General features: G+C 31.2%; 1 protein-coding gene across 2 annotated transcripts; it reads right to left on the reverse strand.

Annotated features, from left to right (window-relative positions):
* Window positions 1–70: 70 nt before the first annotated feature.
* On the reverse strand, window positions 71–5221 carry LOC118059101 (calcium-dependent protein kinase 2). 2 transcript variants are annotated; one of them, XM_035071929.2, is made up of 9 exons: window positions 4297–5221; window positions 2595–2738; window positions 2336–2488; window positions 2125–2234; window positions 1329–1496; window positions 1119–1246; window positions 790–889; window positions 623–705; window positions 71–527 (listed from the first exon to the last, which is right to left on the reverse strand). In XM_035071929.2, the coding sequence occupies exons 1-8, from the start codon at window positions 5015–5017 to the stop codon at window positions 631–633; spliced, it is 1599 nt and encodes a 532-aa protein (XP_034927820.1). In that variant the 5' UTR covers window positions 5018–5221; the 3' UTR covers window positions 71–527; window positions 623–630. The 2 variants fall into 2 exon arrangements, with proteins under 2 accessions (XP_034927820.1, XP_034927828.1); XM_035071937.2 differs by lacking the exons at window positions 71–527; window positions 623–705 and having other exon boundaries at window positions 1119–1184.
* Window positions 5222–21505: the final 16284 nt, after the last annotated feature.

A 21505-nucleotide genomic window follows, 5' to 3' on the forward strand; every position in this document is an offset into this window, starting at 1 on the left:
GAAAGGTAAACAGGGGAGCAGGTTCTTCAAGAACAATCAAGCTTCTTGCCAAGTGAATCCAAGAAAAGTAGACGGGTCAACAGCACCTTAAATTGTAGATTTTATTTTGCTGCAAACACACAGATCATGGGGAAAACTGCATATATTCCTTGGCCCCAATTGGAGACCAGAACTCATTGCTTCTGAAGTGATAAAATTGTGCTCCTTTTATCTCTTCCCACGTGATATCAGAAATCTGATGGCTTGGTGGCGATTGATTAATTCCACCAATGAGTTTGTAAAACCCACATAGCAATAAATTCTCACTGCTATGCAAGGAACGAGGAAAACAGGCGGAAAAGCACTCCCAGAGGCGATAGCAGTAGAGTATATTCATTATCCACCATAATTTTTCAAGAGAGTGCAACTTGTTGGGGAAAAAAAGAGTGAAAAAGGAACCAGAAAATGGAACAAACAAGATACTAGATATGCACAAACATTCCAACGCAAATCCGAGCAATCCACAGCTGTGCTCAAAGCTCAGGGTTCTGGATTCAAAATGGCATATTGGACAGTGTATTAGTGCATTCCAGTGAGATTGTTTTGGTTCTAATAAACTCTCAAGTAATAGCTCTGCTCTCACCTTTAGAATTAATAGAGGCTCGGTGCTTGCGGAGTTCCACTTCTCATCATTGCACAGAATTCTTCGTAGTTGATCCTCCCATCCTGTTCATTCCCATGATATTATTATTAACCAATACTGTTATTATAATATAAGTTGCAGAAGTTCGAATTATGACGACCACTTACATTATCTGCATCCACCTCAGCGATTATTTCCTTAATGCTGGATTCATCTCCCATTCCGTACTCCTTCATTGCCAACTCTAATTCATCCCTTGTTATATACCTGTCATGAAATTCATAACAATGAACTTTTCTTGATTCATCTACAACACTTGCCTTAAACAAGGCTGCAAAAGCATAGGTTCCTGGCACTGGCAGAATCTAATCAGCCCCATGTAATCATAAAATAGATAAGCCTTATTAGAAACTGATCAAACACCGGAAACATATGAAATCAATGATTTCCAAACAAGAAATGTGGCTATTTTGAACAAAGGGGAATGAGAACTCACCCACTGCTGTCCTTATCAAAGTACTGGAATGCTTTGTACAGGTGCTCATCTCTTTCCAACTTGTATCTATGCATGGTGGCAGAGATAAACTCAATGTAGTCAATACTTCCATTTCCATCCACATCAGCCTGAATGCATTCAGGCTATATGAGAAAGAGGCACCGGACATAATCAGAAAATTCAGTGGTGTTAGGTCCCTCTATTACTTACAGCTTCCATGAGGTTCTTGACTTCAGCTTCAGAGAGCTTTGACCCAAGTCGAGCCAGACCTGTCTTCAGCTCTTCATAGGTGATGGTTCCACTCTTGTCGGTGTCCATGTTTGTGAACATTGCTTTAAGACCTTGAATTTCTTCTTCAGAAAGATTTTCAGCAATGACCTGTGGGATTTCCAAAGTATACAATGTTATCAACAGAAGACCAAAAACAATCCAATATTCCCATGTAGACTCTTATCACTCAAAACTTGGAAAATATATCTTAAAATTTCTGCTGCCATTAAGAAACAAAAAACCCCTTGCACTTTTTTCAATTTTGGAAACAATTGCAGGATGGCAGTCCGTTAAATGTGTCCAATCTTGGGAAATGGTTGTTATGCATTTTTACATCGGAAATACAATAAGAACATTTTAAAGTCAAGAGAAAGAAAAAGGACTAGAAAACTTTCATTTAATCACTTCTGTTACCACCTATAGTTTATATGTTATCCAATCCCATTGAAATATACAAATAAATATACTATGAGGGAGAAAGTATGTCCTGTGCCTAGGGTCTCCAACTCTGAACTCTCTCTAAACAGAAAATCAGATGTAAAGGCCCAAGGCATTGGATGACATCTGCTATGTCAATAGGTGGTTAATAACTACAGAAGCAGAAGATATTAACATTTACCACAACCAAGAATCACAAGAGCAAATACTTTATAGAGGACAACCAAGAATCACAACACGGATCTTCAGAAAGAATCATAATAGCAATAAGGGCATTTCAGATAAATTAAAAATTTACCTTCAAAGCAAGCTTCATCAGCTTATTCATTGCCCTGAATTGTTTCATTCTAGAGAGAACAGCACTGTCTATCGGTCTGTCAGCACCTCCATCCTTAATCCATGGATGCTCTAACCACACAGATTAATTAACGTAAGGCACAAAAGCATGCAAGTGCAGCGCAAAAGTCAGATGTGATACCAGAAGCTAACCAAAAAATAAAGCTTCTTACCAAGAACTTGTGCAGAAGTGATTCGCTTGTTAGGATCCTGAGTCAGCATCCTCCTGACCAAGTCTTTTGCACTGTTCGTTATCGAAGGCCATGGTTGACTTTCAAAGTCAATGTCTCCTTGTAGAATGGCATCAAATATTCCCCTTTCATTTTCTACAACACAAATTTAGTAAATTAAATTAATCCACAGTGGAAATCTAAAGCAATTTATAAGAGAGATTTTTTAAACAAATAACTTTTGGCCAAAACTTGTTTTTACCAGCCCAAAAAGGAGGTACACCACTGAGTAGAATATACAAGATAACTCCCGCACTCCAAATGTCTATTTCCTTTCCATAACTGCGCCGCAAAACCTCAGGAGCAACATAATATGCACTACCAACTATATCATGGTAAACTTTCCCTGCAAAATGTTTTGGAAAAGCTCAGTCAACATAATAATTCGTGGTCAATTTAATGTTTGTAAGAACAAATTGATACAACCCTAAAACATGAATGGAGCTTCAAAAGAGTAGCAAAAATAGAAATTTGAAGATAACTGAGACAGAAAGATCATACAAACAAGTAAAATGAAAGGAAGAACTAATGTAATTTGTTGTCAATTGCTAGTGCCACAACAGCTTATCACATTTCTTAAGATTTGTCCACCCTGCTCTATTTATACACCTTATCTTCTCAATTTAGATGAGTCATACAAGGTTAAAAGAAGAAATGGAAAAAGATCACTAGGCATTTATTGATTGCCCAAGTCCACCAAAACCTCGTTCTGAGAATACCTGATCTCACAAAAACCTCAGAATGCTCTTTTAATAAACCTCTTGAGAAATGTAGTGTATCTAACTTCTTTTAATGCTACTGAAGCTAGCCTCACTAGGGTTACTCATTTCATGGACACAAGCAGAACCCCTTCATAATTATCAACATGCAAAATAAGGTTGAATCTATTATTCTCAAATAGAAATCAGCAGGGGATAGCTTTACCAGAAATAAACTGACTTGTAAACGTAACTGCTAGCCAGATAAAACAGAGAGCAGGAAAACAAGTGTTTTACACTCTATACTTTTTAAATATCAGCTGAAAAAAGTAAAATGAACAGAAGACCAAACATAACTTCTTGTCAACTGCAGGCAGGAAACAGCCCGTCACATTTCCTGAAATCTATCCATCCTGCTCTATTTACATACGTTACATTTCCTGAAATCTATCCATCCTGCTCTATTTACATACGTTACATTTTCCTCAACATTGCTTAATCCAAGGAGTTCAAAAAATAGTAAAAGAAAAGGATCATTTGCTAGTTTGTCTAATCTCACCACTGAGCTCAAAACGTCTTCTAATAAACAAAAGGTGCCGTTACAGTATCCGAAAAAATTTCTTGAAAGACACTGTTTTGAGCACCTTTTATGGCTAATCAAGCTAGCCTTTTACCCATAATAATAGTCAGAGGCAGACCCGCATCAAAATTAATAACATACAGAATGAAGGTCAGGTCTGCTATTCGCAAATAGAAATTCAGTCGGAGGCTCGCTCCACCAAAAATAAATTGACTTGCATACCAAACCCGTGAGCTAGATCAACTTCAAAGACAGAAAAACAAGAGTCTTCTTTCTTACCAGAAAAACAATAAAAGGTACACAATCCAGCAAATAGGATATATCAACTGACCCAATTCTCTGTTTTGTAGTTGCTCATTCTAATAGAAAACATCCAATTATATCACTTAACACCAAATTCAACTCCTCTTTTCTACTTCTCGAACAAATTCGAAACCAGAATTTGAACAACCCCAACCATGTTATGCAGAAAAATTCTGAAATTCACAAAACTGAAAGCACAAACCTTATACAACACATCAGGTTTAACACAATTCTCAAACAACTCAGCGTAATGCAACATCACGTATATTATATGACCATTAACTGAACTAAAATGAAAAGCATAAAGGATTTAAGAAATTAACCTTCCTCAATAAACACAGACAGTCCAAAATCAGTTGCCTTCAGAGAAGCACCCTCATCTTTACTAGACAGCAAGAAATTCTCAGGTTTGAGATCTCTATGCATCACACCCATAAAATGACAAGCATGTACCACATTCACTATCTCCCTGCAAATCTGAGCAGCATCTCTCTCTGAATAATGCCCTTTTGCAATAATCCTATCAAAAAGCTCCCCGCCTGCACAAAGCTCCATAACAAGATGCACAGCTTGCCTATCCTCATAAACCCCTCTAAATTCCACAGTATTTGGCTGCCCTGACAAGTGTTGCATGATATTAACCTCTCTTTTAATATCATCTCTATCCTTCTTATTCACCAACTTCCTCCGCAAAATTGACTTGCAAGCATAACTATGACCAGTAGCATTCTCTGTGCACAGATAAGTAATACCAAACTGACCTCTACCCAACTCTTTACTAAGTGTATAGAGTTGCTTGATGTCTTCAAAAGGTTTTCCTAGTATAGTATCAACCTTTGGAACTGGCGTTGTTGGGGTTTGTTGCTGTGTCTGTTGAGGCCTTCGTGGTGGGGTTTGTGTCTGAATTTGAGGGGCTACGGCCTTTTGTTGGCTTTGATGATATTGAGGTTGTTGTTGCCTAGAATAACCAGTTGTTGATGGTCTATAAGTACAACCATTAACATCTGGTCTTGGAGCTTTTTCTTTGCTACTAAAACAACCCATCTCAAGATTTGAAACTTTTTCCAAGAAATGGTGTTAAAGATTGATACTTTGGATAAAAGAAAGTAATCAAGATTTAAACTTCGTGAGAATTTGAGCAAAACCCAGATCAAGTTTTTGGGCTTTGAAGGCTGAATCTTCAGAGAGACTCAATGTATATTAACGTGTTTCCTTGTAAGTTCTCTTCACGGCTAACATAAATGAGAGAGTCTTTCAATAATTTTGTGTTTATATTATATCAGGTTAGATAGAAAGGCGGGACCCCTAAAGAAAGAGGAATTTAGGGAGGTTTATTGGTATAATTAATATTATTATTTTATTTAATTTTAAATATTTTAGATTTTACACTTTATTCAAGTGATTGTATTTTGGAGCATTAAACATGAGATATTTTCATTTAAAAAAATTAGATGTTTTAAGTTTAGTTTTTTGTTTTTTGGCTGGTGAGAAAAAAAAATTAATGGCTTAGAGTTTTCTCTATATAGTTATTTTTAAATTATAAAATTATGTGTAATAACAAAAATGTTTTACGAAGATTTCTACTAACACAATTAGCATTTAATATAATAAATTTATAAATTACTTTTATGGTAAGTAAATCATTTTTGTAATACAATTGAAGTAATAAGGTTCAAAAAGATACTTCAAATTTTCTATTTTTGTAGAATTTTTCTTTTGTTTAGCAATAATGTAGGAGTAGTTTGTTTGACTCTCTCCTACCCACAAAGTTCACCATGTTTAGTTATGTTTTTTTGTTTATAGGTTTGTTTTTAAAAATATCTTAAAAAAAAAACTATTTTTAATATCAGTATATTATAATTATTAAATAAAATATTAATTTAATATATTTTGAAATAATTTTTTTTAAAAAAAAATACTACTATAATATCAAACAGGTGCTAACCTTGTGAACAATAGGCTAAGCTGGTTTTAATTAGTTTTACTAACTTTTTAAAGTTTTTTAATGAGATTTTAAACAAATTATCCATGCAGGTACACAAATATTTAAATGCTATCATGATTTTTTTTCTAGAATTTGAATATGAAATGATAATATAGAAAATAAATTTATATATTATTGAAACCAAATCTCAAAGATACATTCTAATTTGTATTGATTTTGTTGTATTGTTCTTTTAAACTTAAAGTGGTAAGAGGATTATTTTCTAAGAGAAAAAAGTAGTTAAAAAATATTATAATAAATAAACCTATAGTAGGGATGAGTATGCTTAATTTACTGATTAATTCAAACTTTTTCTTGCTTATGGATCTAAACTTCTTATTTTTGTTTAACATGAATTTCATAATGCTATTTTTTTTTTAACTTGAGAGTAAAATTAATTTCTACGGATTGTGTTTATTGTGTGCAAGTAAGCTTTTACTTTCTATATAAGGGTAAGGATTGTATTAGTGTGCAAGTTAATTTTTTTTTTTAATATCACTATACAAACACAAATTTTAATATAATAATATCAAAAATAAAAATAAATCTAAAAAAACATATATTTTTAGTTAAAAACTATTTTTAAAAACAATAATTTATCACATGAACAATCACACACACTAGCAAGTCTCATCCCAAATTCCAAGGGGAAAGGTGGATTTACTTGGAAGATTAGGAGATCAATCACTTCACGTCAGGCAAAAAGATTACAAAGGGTAAAGTGAAAGAATAAAGAAGAAGAAAAAAAATGAATATAAATCCATATATCTAATTATTTAACTAATAATAATAAAAAAAAGAGCAAATGATTGAATCAAATCTGTCCTGCAAATCACAACTCAAGAAGGATAAGATGGGTCGCTCTTTCATCTCTTAATCAAAGGAAATTATCTCTAAATAACATCATGCACCCCATTATCAACACATAAATTAAAGATTAAAAAAACTAAATAATATTATTTTAATATATTTTTAATTGAAAATCACTTAAAAAAAAACATCATACATTAACAAACATACATTAAATATTAAAAAAAAAAAAAAAAAACTAGGTAGCATAAGACAGGCAAGTTCATCCCGAGATTGACGTTTGAGTGTAATTTTCTTATAAAACTCAAATTATTGTTATCCAATTAGAGTTGCGTGCGGAAAATATAAATAACAAAAGATGAAATCCCACTTGTGTAGCCTACCTCGTATGCTTTCCTGTCCGTCGTTGTCCATGTCTCTCACCAAACACAACAAGTCAGTGGCTAGCTAGGAAACTACCCCACTTGTCTTATATTTGCTGACATATAATTGAGAAATAGAAGATATTTATCCTCAAATAGAGGAGATAAATATAAAAAAAACAAAAGCATAAAATAAATTTGTATTTGGAATAATATTAAAATAAAAAAAAAAGCATGAAAATATATCTCATATGTTTCTATTATCTCGTGTAGAGAATGTAACTAAAGACAGTCTGAAAAGGCAAAAATGAAACATGCCGCCAGTTTATTGCTTCTTTTACACTATATAACCCATGGAGAGGATTGCAGTCCAAAAGATAAGAATATGCATTTTCTAATCCTACTTCCATTATTACAAGGAAGACTCGAGGTTAGTTGTTTTTATGTGCTTCTTCACAACGTGTGGAGCTTAATTGCATATTGTCCACTCAATTTGGTGCACTTAGGGGACTTGTTATTTTTCTTTTTTTGTTCTCAAGTACTGGATGTCGACAGCCGATTATTTTGATTTTTTTTTAAATGCGATTTCATACAAGTATCATGCTAATTTAGATTAATCTGCTTAACTAATAATTTGGATAACAAAATCATGATAATTCTGGAAAAAAAAGTACAAAGCCTATTTTAAAAAAAATCCAGTATCAAATGATAACAAAATACAAAATAAGTATAAAAAAATCAACATGCATTAACTTTTTAAATCTATTACCTGAGTTATTAGACTAGAAGCATTACACCTTGAAAAACCATGACTCCCAATTCTTAACCAATAAACTTAAGGATGAAAAAAAAAATTTTACAAAAAGATCCAAAACAAAAAAAAAAAAAACGATTAAAAAAATGAAGATCAAAATAAAAATAAAAGCAAATTGAAGGACAACAATTTTTTTTTATTGAAGGGTGAAATTAAAAAGAAAATTAATTTAGCAAAAGGACAATTAAAATAATAAGAATCAAAATTGAAACAAAAATAAATTAGAGAAAAATTATAAATGTTTTATTGAAGGGTAAAATTGAAAAGAAAAATTAATTTAATAAAATAATAAAAAAATAAGGATTAAATTGTAAAAAAAATAACATATCACAAATCGAGATTGAAGGATAAAATTAAAAATAAATTAAAATTTTATATAAAAAAAATAAAAATTAAAGTTGAAATCTCAATAAATAAGAGGATAATTCTAAAATTTCATATGATTGCATGAATTTCAAAAAACAAAAAGAAAAAAAAAGAAAAAAAAATATCATCGGTATCACATTGTTATTACACTATTCAGTAAGTAGTGCCACTGAGTCTAAATGAATAATGTTTTTTCAAGCGATTTTAACTATTGTTAATTTCTTTTAGGCTATAAATATTAATACAGGAACACAGAATATTCCTTGCAATATTTCCGATTTGAACTTTGAAATTATAGTCGACATGGGCTATTAGCTCAAGACTTGGGCTCCGTTTATTTGTAGGAAAGTGAATTTTTTTTGGAAAGTGAAATTCCTGAAAAGTGAATTTCGAGAAAGTATTTTCCGATATTTGGTAGTGTTATGGAAAATGAACTGTAAAACACTTTCCAGTGTTTGGTTGTATTATGAAAAATGAACTGGAAAATAATTTATTAATGAATTAATTTTTTTTTTCAAATTTATCTAATATATATAAAATATTTAATCACTTATAATAAAAAAAAATCTAAAATGTATAATGATGAATTTTTTTTATTATATCCTATATTCATACATAGCTTATTTTATAAAATAAAATAATATTTTTTTGTTTTCATTTTTCTATCATTTTTTTTAAAATTAATATTTTAATACCAAACTTTTTTTTTTCACGTTTTAGTACATTTTATTAACAGTATTTTTTCTTCAAAAATTAACTTTTTCTCATTTTATTATTTAATTACAGTTAATAATTCTTCTTTTTATTTATTATTTCAATATTTGGTTTCATTTTGTTTTCTAATAAAGAAATCATGAATTTAAGTAAATCATGCACTGTAATCCTCAACACCACATGTTGTAATCCTATAGTAGAGTCCACCTATCAGGTTCCTTTGCTAGAATGAAATGGGACCCAGCTAATGTTATAATTCTCTCAAATTTTTGACTTGGGATTGGGTCCACCTCTGGCCACCATTGTCTTTATGAAAAAGAAAAAAGAAAAAAAGTGTTTTACTTTATTTAACAGAAGGAAAACACTTTCCTTTGCCAATGTTATAATTTTTCCATTGATTGGAATTCACTTTCCTTTCATTATTTTTCGTTGTTGTCGTCAAACATAGAAAAAGCAGGAAAGTGAATTCCAGGAATTCATTTTCCTGCAATCAAACACGGCCTTGAAACTATAGTGTGATTGAAAAAAAAGAGAACAAATTAAAAGGGACCATGTGATCGATGATTTTGAAATCTGAACTAATTTTTATGGATTTAATTGTTTCCACATCAGCATATGTTTTTTTCCCCTAAAGACATCAATTCTATGAATAAATTGATAAATTTGCTTGAAATTCAAACATTAAAATAAAGTCTCAACCTCGAAAAAATAGTCTGAATAATAAAAAAAAAAACCAATGGATAAGGAGTAATCAAAAGTAAAAAATTAAGCAAATGAATAAATTGATAAATTTGCTTGAGATTCAAACATTAAAATAAAGTCTCAACCTTAAAAAATTTATATGAATAAAAAAAATCTGATAGCATAAAAATCACTTCCCCGACAACAGCATCAAAATCTAATAACCTCAATTTCCCCCTATTTGTATATTGTATAGTATAAAAATCTAAATTAAACCTTTCTTGTGGGATCAATCCCTTATTTGCTTTATACTATCTTGTTTATTTAAGCTAGAGTAATTAATTTGTGTGATCATGACATTGCAAAAAAATTTGATGCCGTTGTCGGGGAAGTGATTTTAGTTTATTCTTATGCTATGATTGTTATTTTCTATGATTGTTATTTTCTATGATTATTATTTTGTTAAAAAATAATTTTGTTAAAAAAAAGAAAAGAAAACAATGTTACTTGTTGCACTACGTAGGTACGATACAAGTATTGTTTAAAACAGATTTTTTGGTGGAATTAGGCCTCGACCTTTTGTTTCCTGAAGAAAAATGACGTTCTGAACAAGACTAACGACCAAAGGCCACTAGTCCCACCCTATCGAGGCTAAATTACGCTGTTTTCTAGGGTTTTTAAACAGTTTTTGTGTTATGGTATTGGATTTTCATTCAATTTGCACTACTTTAAATCTTTTGTGTGATTGATTTCTTTTGAGTTTTCTTCACGATTTATACATGTAACTTGTTCTACTAACTAAAGACAAATGCAGGTAGATCTCAAAATAGAAAACACTTTACATAAGTTACAAAAGGAAGCTCACACCAACACTATGGTTGTTGCATGACAACAAACATTCAAGAAGCTCGCTGCTTTTAACATGGAGAATCAACCATTGTGCATAAACATCGACAACAATGTCAACTTCAAGCTCAAGTCTGGTTTTATACACTTACTGCCAATATTTAATGGACTTGCTGGAGAAGATCCTTATAATTATCTCAAGAAGTTCCACATGGTTTGCATTGGTATGAAACCGCATGGAATTGACAAAGAACAAGTTAATTTGAAAGTTTTTCCTTTCTTTTTAAAAGGAGCGACAAAAGCATGGCTTTTCTCTATTATTTCCGATTCCATTAGAACTTGGAATGACATGAAGAAGAATTTCCTTAAAAAGTATTTCACAGCCTCTTGAGTTGCCAACATAAGATAAGAAGTATGTGGGATTCGACAATCTTATGGGGAGACACTCTCCGAGTATTGAGAAAGATTTGAGTAACTATGTATTCAATACCATCATCATCAAATACCCGATCAGCTGCTCATTCAAGATTTCTATGAAGGACTGATGTCTACTAACCACAGTATCATTGATGTGCTACACTGTAGGCCAACATTTTATTTTCATAAAAATTATCAAAAGAATCTAAGATCTAAGAGTATTGTTATGATTGTAATACCAAACTCAAGAGAATTGAGTCCTGATGTGGACGCATTACCTATACGTCTGGACACCGAATCGAATAACCTTGGGTACAGACGGGGCTGTAAAACCCAAGTGATTTTGGTCAGCACCCCTGACACACCTAAACAACTTGGGATACCCTTTCCAGCCCTAATTTTCTTGGATCTTGAAAGGAATGCCTGACCCAAGTTATATAATAATAATAATAATAATTAATTTTACCCTTAAAATCAAATCGATATTTTTTCAATACTAATAATATTTATTTTAATTTTAATAATATTGATTTTACCCATCATGCCCCATCAAAATTTGCACTTATTGTTTTTTTTTTCTCAAACCATCATTTCAATGTCAAATGCATTCCAATGAAAAAGACAACTACATCCTTTTCTTGTAGTCTTTGCAACTTTCTATACTAAAAGCAACTCTATTATTATACAGCTCTATCTACAGTGATTTATATTTAAATAAATAATAAAAAAAACACTAACATATTTTAGTATATTATATAATAAAACATTGCTAGTGAATCAAAAGAGGCCAAAAGGTTTAGGCTAGATAATCGAGTGATTATTCGATAGTTTGGTATTAGTTGCATTTCAAGCTAAACCAATTTTTTTTTAATATAAATAATGTTATTTTAGTTTTTTTAATAAAAAAGTACAAAACTTAGATCAACTAACCAAATTTGTCAATTTTGTTCCGTTTCATCCGGAATACCCGAAACATTTCATACCAATTTAAACAACTGGAACAAAATAGAACAATTTTCATCTCATTTCAAATCTTGGTTCGTTCTAGATTTTTCGACTAAATTTCAGCCGAAATGTTCCGGCTTCGTTTCACATGTTTCGTTCCGAGCTTGAAAAGCCATTGAATCAAATTGAATCGGTTTTGATTTAATTAATTAAACCACCCAAGTATAAAAAGTTCTTTTTCATTACTATTTTCAATAACAATGAAATTAATAATAATATTAAAAAAGATTATTGTCGCACCCGATATCGCGGCGGCCCTAAAAATAATATTTCTCTTGAATTAATTATGGAAAAAGAACAGATTTATGGCATCCAGTTCTTTTAGGGGAAAAGGTCTCGTTTGAGGAGTCGCCACCTATTATTATGGTCACTAGAAACCCTAACTAGTCAACAGAGATTCTATGACTCGGGATTGGTTACGTAAAAGGGAAGATATTATCACCCCTTAAACGTTCTGCCTAAGGCAGACTGCATTGTTGGTTTTGTCTTAAATTGCTAAATATTTATTAATTTATGCTGTGATGATTTGTTTATAATATTCCTGACTCTGGCGCCAGTGAATATTCGAGCTTGAATAATTCCAACTCTGGCGTTGGTAAAAATTCGTAGCTACGAAAAAAATTAGATCAATATATTTTTTTATTCCCTTCTCTAGCGCCAGTGAATAAATAAATAAAAATAAATTTATTTTTTATGCATGCACACATTTTTTTTATTTTTTTTAGCTAAACAAAATAAAAATACAACGAATAAAAATAATATAAATTTAAACTGGTATTTTTACTCCTGACTCTGGTGTCAGTGAATAAACCAATAAATTTACATTATTTTTATTCATGCATACACATTTTTTTTATTATTTTTTTATTTTTCTGCTTTTTATTTTTTTATTTTTTTTGGGCTCAGCCCAGGTGAGCCCACATGGGCTGGGCTGGGCTGGACCCAGCCCAGCCCAGTCACTAGCCCAAACCAGTGACCCGGCTGGGCAAAAATCAAAGGAAAGCATGCATGAACAGATAGAGGAATTAAGGGAAATGAATTAAAATCCAAAGTAAACAGTAATCGGTGAATTAAAATGAAAAGCGGGAAGGAGAAGCTTACTTACCTGGTAGCTCCGAAAACAACGAAGGCAGCAGCAACAATGGTTCTGGTCACAGTGGCTTTCTTCGGCTTATGTTCTTCCCTTCTGCATGTATCCTCTTTTCCCTTTATGCTTCTTCGTTCTGCTGCCTCTGGTTCTGGAGGCTAGTTGCTGAGGACTGTGAAGACGACGGTCAACGCCGGTTCTCGTCCCTGCGCTTTCGTCCGATGGGCTGAGTTTGCGTCTCCTTTGCTCCTGGTTTTAGATTCTGTCACCTTCAGTTCTGAGATGAAGGGACAAAGGCGATGGCGGGGCTGCTCCTCGTCTCTGTGTCGTTCCTCTGCTTTTCTCTCCCCTCAGTTTTTCGTTCCCAGTCTCCTGCGTCTTCTGCCTCCTTCTTTCTCCCCAGTTTTTTAGTTTCTTTTCTCTGGTTCTGTGATTCCCATGTTCGTGTTCCAGTGTCTTCGTTCTCCTGTTTCTAGGTTTCTTGGTCTGCTGCCTCTGGGTATTTGTTTCAGTTTTCTTCTCAGTTCATTGTTCCAAACCCCCCTCTGTCCCGCGCTCTCTCATCTTCTCTGGCTTTATAGCCAAAGAATGCCAAGCATTTTGAAACGGCTTCCACCCTTTACTCCAGCAACGGTTCCAGCGAAGAAGATGAACAACACTACTTCAAACGACGCCATTTGATTGCTAATGACCATTTCAAGTTTTGGTCCTTGATGTTTTGGAATTTTCAGTCCAGTCCTTGGGTAAATTGTAATTGAACCCCTGCATCTCAGCGCAATTTACACATTGGTCCTTGGGTTTTAATTTCTTTCAAATTTGACAAGAATCAGCCCTATACTTTGATAATTGTTCAATTAAGTACCTGATTTTATTAATTTAATTAAATCCAAGTCCAATTAAGCCTTAAAACCTATCAATTCTCCAATTAAACCCTTAATTGGATTAATTAAATTAATTTCAAGCTTAATTAAGTCTCAAAACCTATCAATTCTCCAATTAAACCCTTGATTGGATGAATTAAATTAATTCCAAGCTTAATTAAGTCTAAAAATTTATCAATTCTCCAATTAAACCCTTAATTGAATTAATTAAATTAATTCCAAGCTTAATTAGATTAATTCCAAAGTTTAATTAAACCCCAAAACTTCCAATCATATTGCCCTTAACCCAAATTTTAATTCATTCTTCATTTATTTTATTTTACTTGTTTTTTCATCATTATTATTTTCATCATCATCATTTTTTTTATCCTTTTTAGTAAATAAAATAATAATAAAAATAAAATGGTCAAAAATTGGGTTATGAAAATTATTACTTCTTTTCAATTTGATTATTACTATTTTCAATAATAATGATATTAATTTTTTAAAATTAGATTTATCACAAATATATATGGTTTATATTCATGTTGTTTTGTCATGTTTATATTTTGTAGGAATTTGAGCAAAATAAAAGATGTTTAAGATCTCATTAACTTTGATAATATTGACCTATTGAATGAATGGATTTGTGAAGAATCTAGCCTTCTTGATAGAGAGGATATAAGTTGGGAGATTATTGAATCCATAGTTTTGAAACCCGGACCAGTCTGGCGAGTTAACCCAGGACCCGGCTTACCCGGGCCTGGGACCAGTCCGGGTCTAAGTAAAAACCAAGTGGGGAGTTGACCCAGTGAAACCCGGTCGACCCAACGGGTCAACCCGAAACCTGGGTGATCCGGGCAAACCCGGCCTCTTATATATATATAGCCTTGAAACGATGTCGTTTTTGGCCTTTTAAAAGGCCAAAACGATAAAGATGAACAATTGAACATACATAATTGTAGAGAAAGAAAAAACTTAATTAAAGAAAAAACAATTTCAATCGCCTCTACCCCAAACACGGTGTCCCCTCTGTCAATGAGTTCTCTTACTAACCGGCATCATAGATGGACCCATCAGTTTCTACAGGTGAAAATCTGGATTCCAACGAAAATAGTCCTCAAAATTCTGAATCTGAATCCAATAACAGCTGCAGTGATGCATTAGGCAAGGCTTTATCAATGATGCTGGCCAATGTTATTAAGGATCTCGACTTTAAAGCTCAAGACACTTTTAATAACCGAGACAAACTTAATTCTGCTATTGATCGTCTTACTAAAGGTAAATTCTTCTTCCTTTTTAATCTCATTATAGTCTTGTAATTTTATGCTTTTAGAAAAGATGCTTGAGATAAGATAAGTAGCTTCTTCACCTTGGCTTTTTTCTACTTGTAATGTTTCCAAGTCACCTAGATTTACTATAAAATTTTATTTTTAGACCTTTTTCGGTTGCTAAAATGAGACCCTTTTGATAGGTTTTTATTTCCAAAGAGATTTATTTCTTTTGGAGAAATGCTTTTGATCATTTTAGAAATGAACCCAGTATCATAAATGGTCAGTTTAATATGTCTCTGTAACGTGATTAGCAACAAGTAGGATAGTTATTAGAGTTTCTTATTCTTTTTATTGATGATAATTTGATGGATTTCATATGAGTTTTTTCATGCCCACATACCTAGTTATCTCTTACAGTATGTACTATTTAATAAATAAATATACAGCTACAACATCTATAATTATATTGAAAGAATGGAGCAGCCCCTTGAGCTCCAGTATCAAGCAGTTCAAATAAAGACGGATAAAGCTTCTTATAGTGGATGCGATTTCAAGTGGTCTTTATTCCTTTTCTGCATTGATCCTTAAGGTGTTTGATTATTCCATGTTATTGAGCATTTGAGTTTGGATCATCAGGAAAAAAAAAAGTGTTCTCAAAGCTTGATCAGTTGTTGGAAGATGCATCCTTGTTGTTTATCATGTAGCAAAGATTTCAGGTGTTTGAAAGAGAGTTTCATCATTGAATTATGTTTTAAAATCAATACAGAAACGTGTTGACAATATAGACCGACTACTATCTGTGAACATGCTTCAGGGTACCTATATCTCTCTTATATTGCATGATCTATTTTTATATCATTCCCTTAAGTTTCTTCAGCTACAGATTCTATTGTTATATGTTAGTGCTTATATCAAAATACTTTGCATATTTGATTTTTTTTTTGGTTGACCTGGATCGATCCAGGTCAACCCATCTGACTTGTAACCCGATCATTAGACCAAGTCAACCACCGGGTCGGGTTTCAAAACTATGATTGAAGCACCTTTGTCTATTTTAACTTTAGAGAATAAAGAGATATGTTTTGATGATGAGAATAAGCTTGGTGGAAATGATCAACTATTAGAATGTTTAGTTGATGACTTTTGTTTCTATTCAATTTTTTACCCATATTTTTGATAAATTTTTAGAAAAATAAAAAATGGCAAAAAAACAAAGAAAAAACCCAAAAAAAAATATTTTTGATATATTTGCATTGTTTTTAGCATTTTCAACGTCATCTCAAAATAATTTAAATTTTCAAAGGTATTTTGAACGCTTCAACTTTTAACACGTAAATTTTATGATTACTGATTTTTCTGATTGAGTCGATGTTGATATTGCCCGCTTTCAAAAATACAAAAAAAAAATCAAAATTAACAAAAAAATAAAGAGTTGAGGGACCAATGTGATTTTAACCAAGCCACACTTCTTCTATAAATAACATGCTACAGTGAAAAAAAAGAGGGGGAGAAAAATTTAGAGAAAGGAGGCGTAGAAAATTTTGGGGCAAAACAAAAGAAAACGACCCTAACTTAAATTATCCAGCCCCCACCTAAACCAGCGCCGTTCTCCCCCCTGCTTGCTCATAGACCTTCCGCCTCTGCCATTTCGGCAGCTCCCACCTAAACCAGCGCCATTCTTCCCCCTTTGCCTTGCCAAAGACAAACCAGAGACCTCCCCCAGCCAACAAAAGCTAGCCGGCGACCCCCAAGCCTTTACAAAAAAAAAGAAAGGAAAGCCACGGCTGATCCCCCCTCTCCACTGTCATCTCCCAAAGCCCTACAGACTAACCTCCCCTGCACACAGGCCTCCACGGGCTCCCTCTCTTGGCGCTCCCAGAACCAGAGGCCGGCCGTGACCCCCTTGCCCTCTGCACAGGATAGCAGCAAGACCCACGAACAACAGCAGCGAGGCCAACCACCACTGCCACCAACAGGAAGGAAGACCACCAACGCAGTGGCCTCCACCAAAACCACCCAACAGCGCCACCCCTCTCTCGGCCGTTTACTTTCTTACCGCCTGATATGCCACCTGAGGGAAGAGAGAAGACAGAAAAATCAAACGGGGAGGAAGAGTGAAACAGATTGAAAAGGGAGAATACCTGAATGAACACATGCGCCACCAGTGTAGGCCGCGCGTGGAGAAGACCGCCGCCAGTCTCCAGCACTGTTCCTGTGACTTGGGGCTTCCGGCACTGTTCATTATTTCAGTTTCTTTGTAAATTTTAATTGTTTAATGTGTTATTCGGATTGGGTTGAATATTGGCTATTTTTGTAATATTTAGTTATGGGTGTGTGAGTATATTACAATAAAAAAAAGTGATGCTAGTGTGTTTTTTTGTATTTTTTTTTTTATGAATGTTATTAATTATAAAATTAAAAAAATGAAATTAAGTGTTTAATTTGAATATAGATAAATATCTCTAGGACAAATAAAACCATATGTAAAAATATGTTTCAACATCTATTTGGGGTTAAATTTGATTTGCTAAAGCTTTAAAATTTGATTAATATTTTAAATTTTTAAATAATATCAAATCACAAAGCAATTTATTTAGAGTGTTAGGAGTGTTAATATTTTTTTTTAGTTATAACCAGTCTTTTACTTTTAAATTTTTAACAAAAATCAGTATATTAATTAAAAACTAGGTGTTGATTTTCAAGATTTTAAATCAAGCAAACAAATAAAAAATCATCAACAGATATCATCGATGGATATCGTGAGTGATGTGAGATAATTTTTTCTATATACCACTAAAAGATTAAGATTTTTATTTTCATGTTAATAATAAAGATGATATTTGATTTATGTTTTTTATTTATTTTAAAATATTTTTTATTTATAATATTTTGATATTTTGTATATAGGTTAAATTATTTTAAATTAAAATTAAATTTTAAAATATTTTAATTTTTTAATTTTTTTTAATATTATGCTTATATTGAATAATTTATAATTATGTTTGATATATATATATAAACAATGCTAAAGAACCATCTCAACCCAATAACTTAAGCTTTAAGGTGAGATCCCAAAATATGATTTATATTATTTTTTAATACACTCCCTTAAGTGAAAGCCCTTTGAGCTTGAAACTTGCACATGCCCACATTACCTTGTGTATAATTTTTATTAAATAAATAGAAATGATGAAATTCGAACTTATGACTGCTTGGTCATTAAGGCTTTGATACTATGTTAAAAAATCATCTCAACCTAATAACTTAAATTTTTTAATAAAATTCTAAAATATAATTTATATCATTATCTAACAAATAACACAACTTTAAAACAGCACATGAAAACACTTCAAAACCAAATATTTCATTAAAAAAAATTAATAGCCTTCCACTGACCGATCAAAACCTACAACTTATTGGGTGAAAAGCTATAACTATGCAAAAGTAGTGATGAGTCACTCGAAGTTCCACGTGTAAATTAATGCTGAGTGGGTGGCTAGCTCAGTACTAATTCAGAGAAGAAAGAAACAGAAAATGATAGATTTCAACAAAAATGTATTGAGAAGAAGGAAAAAGATGAGTAGGAAACAGTGATGATGACGGTAGATGCACCCAAATCTTAAACCATTGCATACTAACGTTATCAAAATACCATCAAGAATGACAAATGGTAGCTTTGGTTTATTACAAGACTTGAAGGATCGACCGAACAAATAACATATAAATTATGCTACATTAATGAAATAATTAGTTAGTGGTTGGAGTGGAGATTAGTGGAGACTCCAACCACTAGTTTGTTATATTTTTATATTCATTGGAAGAACCTATTTATTTTTATATAAATTTTTTATATTTTTATATTTTTTTTATAAAAATATAATATATATATTTTTATATAAATTATTCATTGGAAGAACCTATTTATTTTTATATAAATTATTTATATTTTTATATTTTTTTTTATAAAAATATAATATATATATATATAAATTATTCATTGGAAGAACCTATTTATTTTTATGTTTTTTTAATTTTTTTTTGAAAAAAATTAATTTTTTTTTTACATTATATTAATATTATTTCAATGTTTTCAAATTATTTTAATATACTAATATTAAAAATAATTTGTTCATGTATTACTTGTGTCTCCTCATTGGAGTTTTTTTCATGTAGCACTTTAATATGAAAACCTATTGTGAATAAGATCTGCACGAGATTGACTTTATTTAAATGCAATTTTTTTTTATTTAATTTTTTTTTTAATTTCATCCCCATGATTTTTTTTTATTAATTAATCGAGTTATCTTTGTATTAGTTGAGTCAATTAAGTTACATCAAGATAACTATCATATGGTTTAGTGTGTTTGGCTTGAAAATATAATGATTTTTTTTTAAAATATAACATCTTTTAAGCATAAATCATATCTTAAAAAACTAAAAAAACATATTTTTTATTAAAAAAAAAAAATACAAACTGCCTCTTATCCAACTACTAATTTTAAACTCAAGCTCGGCATAAAATTGTATAGTGAACATGTAAACTAGTAATTTTACTAAAAAGATATAAACTAACGTTTCTCATCTACATTTGATGTGGTGTTTAAGAGCTTGCCAGCTTCTTACAAGCAATAAACTGTTGGGACCAATTGGTTTTAACATTATAAATACGCTAGAAACCCCACGCGTAAAATAAGCTCCCTCCTCCCAGGATCTACTATATAAAAGCGTCAGTTGCTTTGTTGGATGTTGTAATAACAACACTCTAAAGTCCAACCTGTAAAGTTCCCTTAATCATGTCTATTCATTGACCAATATTATCAGCCAATTACTTTTGTTGTCAGAAGACTGCCACGAGTGATAAATAATAGTTGTTGTTTATTACAAAACTCGAAGAGAGAGCCAAGGCGAAGAAGATTAAAATTAGTTGGCAGGCCATTCACCAACAAAAAATCTGATTTTAATGTTATTAAATTTCTCTTGATGGGAGAGATCTCATAGAGATGTTTTTTTTTAACTTTCATCTCGTTGTAAAAGTATATTAAAACTCATAAAATCTTTTTAGTTGGTTTAATTCTTTTATTTTTTTTGACATATTTAAGGGTGTGTTGATGTTGTAAATGAGTTTATATAAATCTTTAAGGTGTTTTTTAAATGTTTTGCATGTAAAAAGATAATTCAAAAATGAGTTTTTGGGTCAGTAAACTCGGGTCTTGACTTTCTAGCTATCTCCAATGGCTAAGTTCTTTACTAATTAACAACATGTTGTCTGCCACAATGTCAAGGCGTGCAGCAGTGCAGGCTTAACCTTTCGGGTCTAAGTTCTTAACCTTTTTTAACCGGTTCATTTAAAGGTTATTATAAAAAGAATGATTAAGATTATGTTTTAAAAAATATTATTTATTAGATACCATTCAATTTTTTATTTGTTTTCAAATAAGATTATAGTATTTTTTATAATATTTATAATCATTTCATTAATTATTAGATATAAATCTAATATGCAAATGCTTTTTAAATTTGTGATCATGAATATTTAATAAAAATAAAATTTGTAGTCATGATAACATTTTTTTTCATTTTTTTATTATAAATTTCTATAAATTTTTTCTCAAATTAATCATTTTATTCCTCTTCAATTGCATATAAAATATTGAGACATGATTCTCAATATTTTTTAAGTGAGATTTACTTCAAATCATGATAGATATATATTTTTTTTTAACATTTCCTCTATGAAAATAACATATTTTTGTTAAAAAGAAATGCATTATCAAAGAAATTTTATTTAGGTTGAAGAGATATATTTTTTCATATTTATTTTAAATTATTGAAAGTTTTACAAAAAAATAATTTTAATTGGCATTACTCTTACTTAAAAAAAAGGCCACTGATAAAAAAAAATGTTTAGGTAAAAACTGTACAGGAACAAGAAAATAAATGAAATAATTTTTTTTTTAAATGAAGGAAATAACTGAGATAGAATTGTTTTAATAGTAAAATACCTAAATAAAAATATATTTCAAAAACTACCCAGTGATATCATGAATAAAATGAAGGAAATAACTGAGATAGAATCTTTGCATGTATTTATTTTTTGCTTCTTAGAATGAAGATTATTTTTTTAATTTAATATTTAATTAGCATTAACAACTTAATTTTATTGCTATTTATCCGTTCATATGATTTTTATTTAGTTTATTAAAAGTAGACATCATCTTTCCATTCCTCAGTTAAAAAACTTCCTGATATCGAAATACATATGTATAATTTCACCCACTGTTTCACTTTTTTTTGGGTTAAAAATTGACTTGA

The sequence above is a fragment of the Populus alba genome, chromosome 4, assembly GCF_005239225.2.
Source record: "Populus alba chromosome 4, ASM523922v2, whole genome shotgun sequence".
Classification (NCBI taxonomy): Eukaryota; Viridiplantae; Streptophyta; class Magnoliopsida; order Malpighiales; family Salicaceae; genus Populus; species Populus alba.

What these genes read in the sequence shown, in the direction of transcription:
- LOC118059101 (XM_035071929.2), bottom strand. Translation starts at nt 5,017, where the DNA reads ATGGGTTGTTTTAGTAGCAAAGAAAAAGCTCCAAGACCAGATGTTAAT. An exon ending in CACTTCTGCACAAGTTCTTG is followed by an intron (nt 2,235 to 2,335) that starts GTAAGAAGCTTT and finishes CTGTGTGGTTAG; the next exon opens with AGCATCCATGGATTAAGGAT. An exon ending in TTTGATAAGGACAGCAGTGG is followed by an intron (nt 890 to 1,118) that starts GTGAGTTCTCAT and finishes ATTTCATGACAG; the next exon opens with GTATATAACAAGGGATGAAT.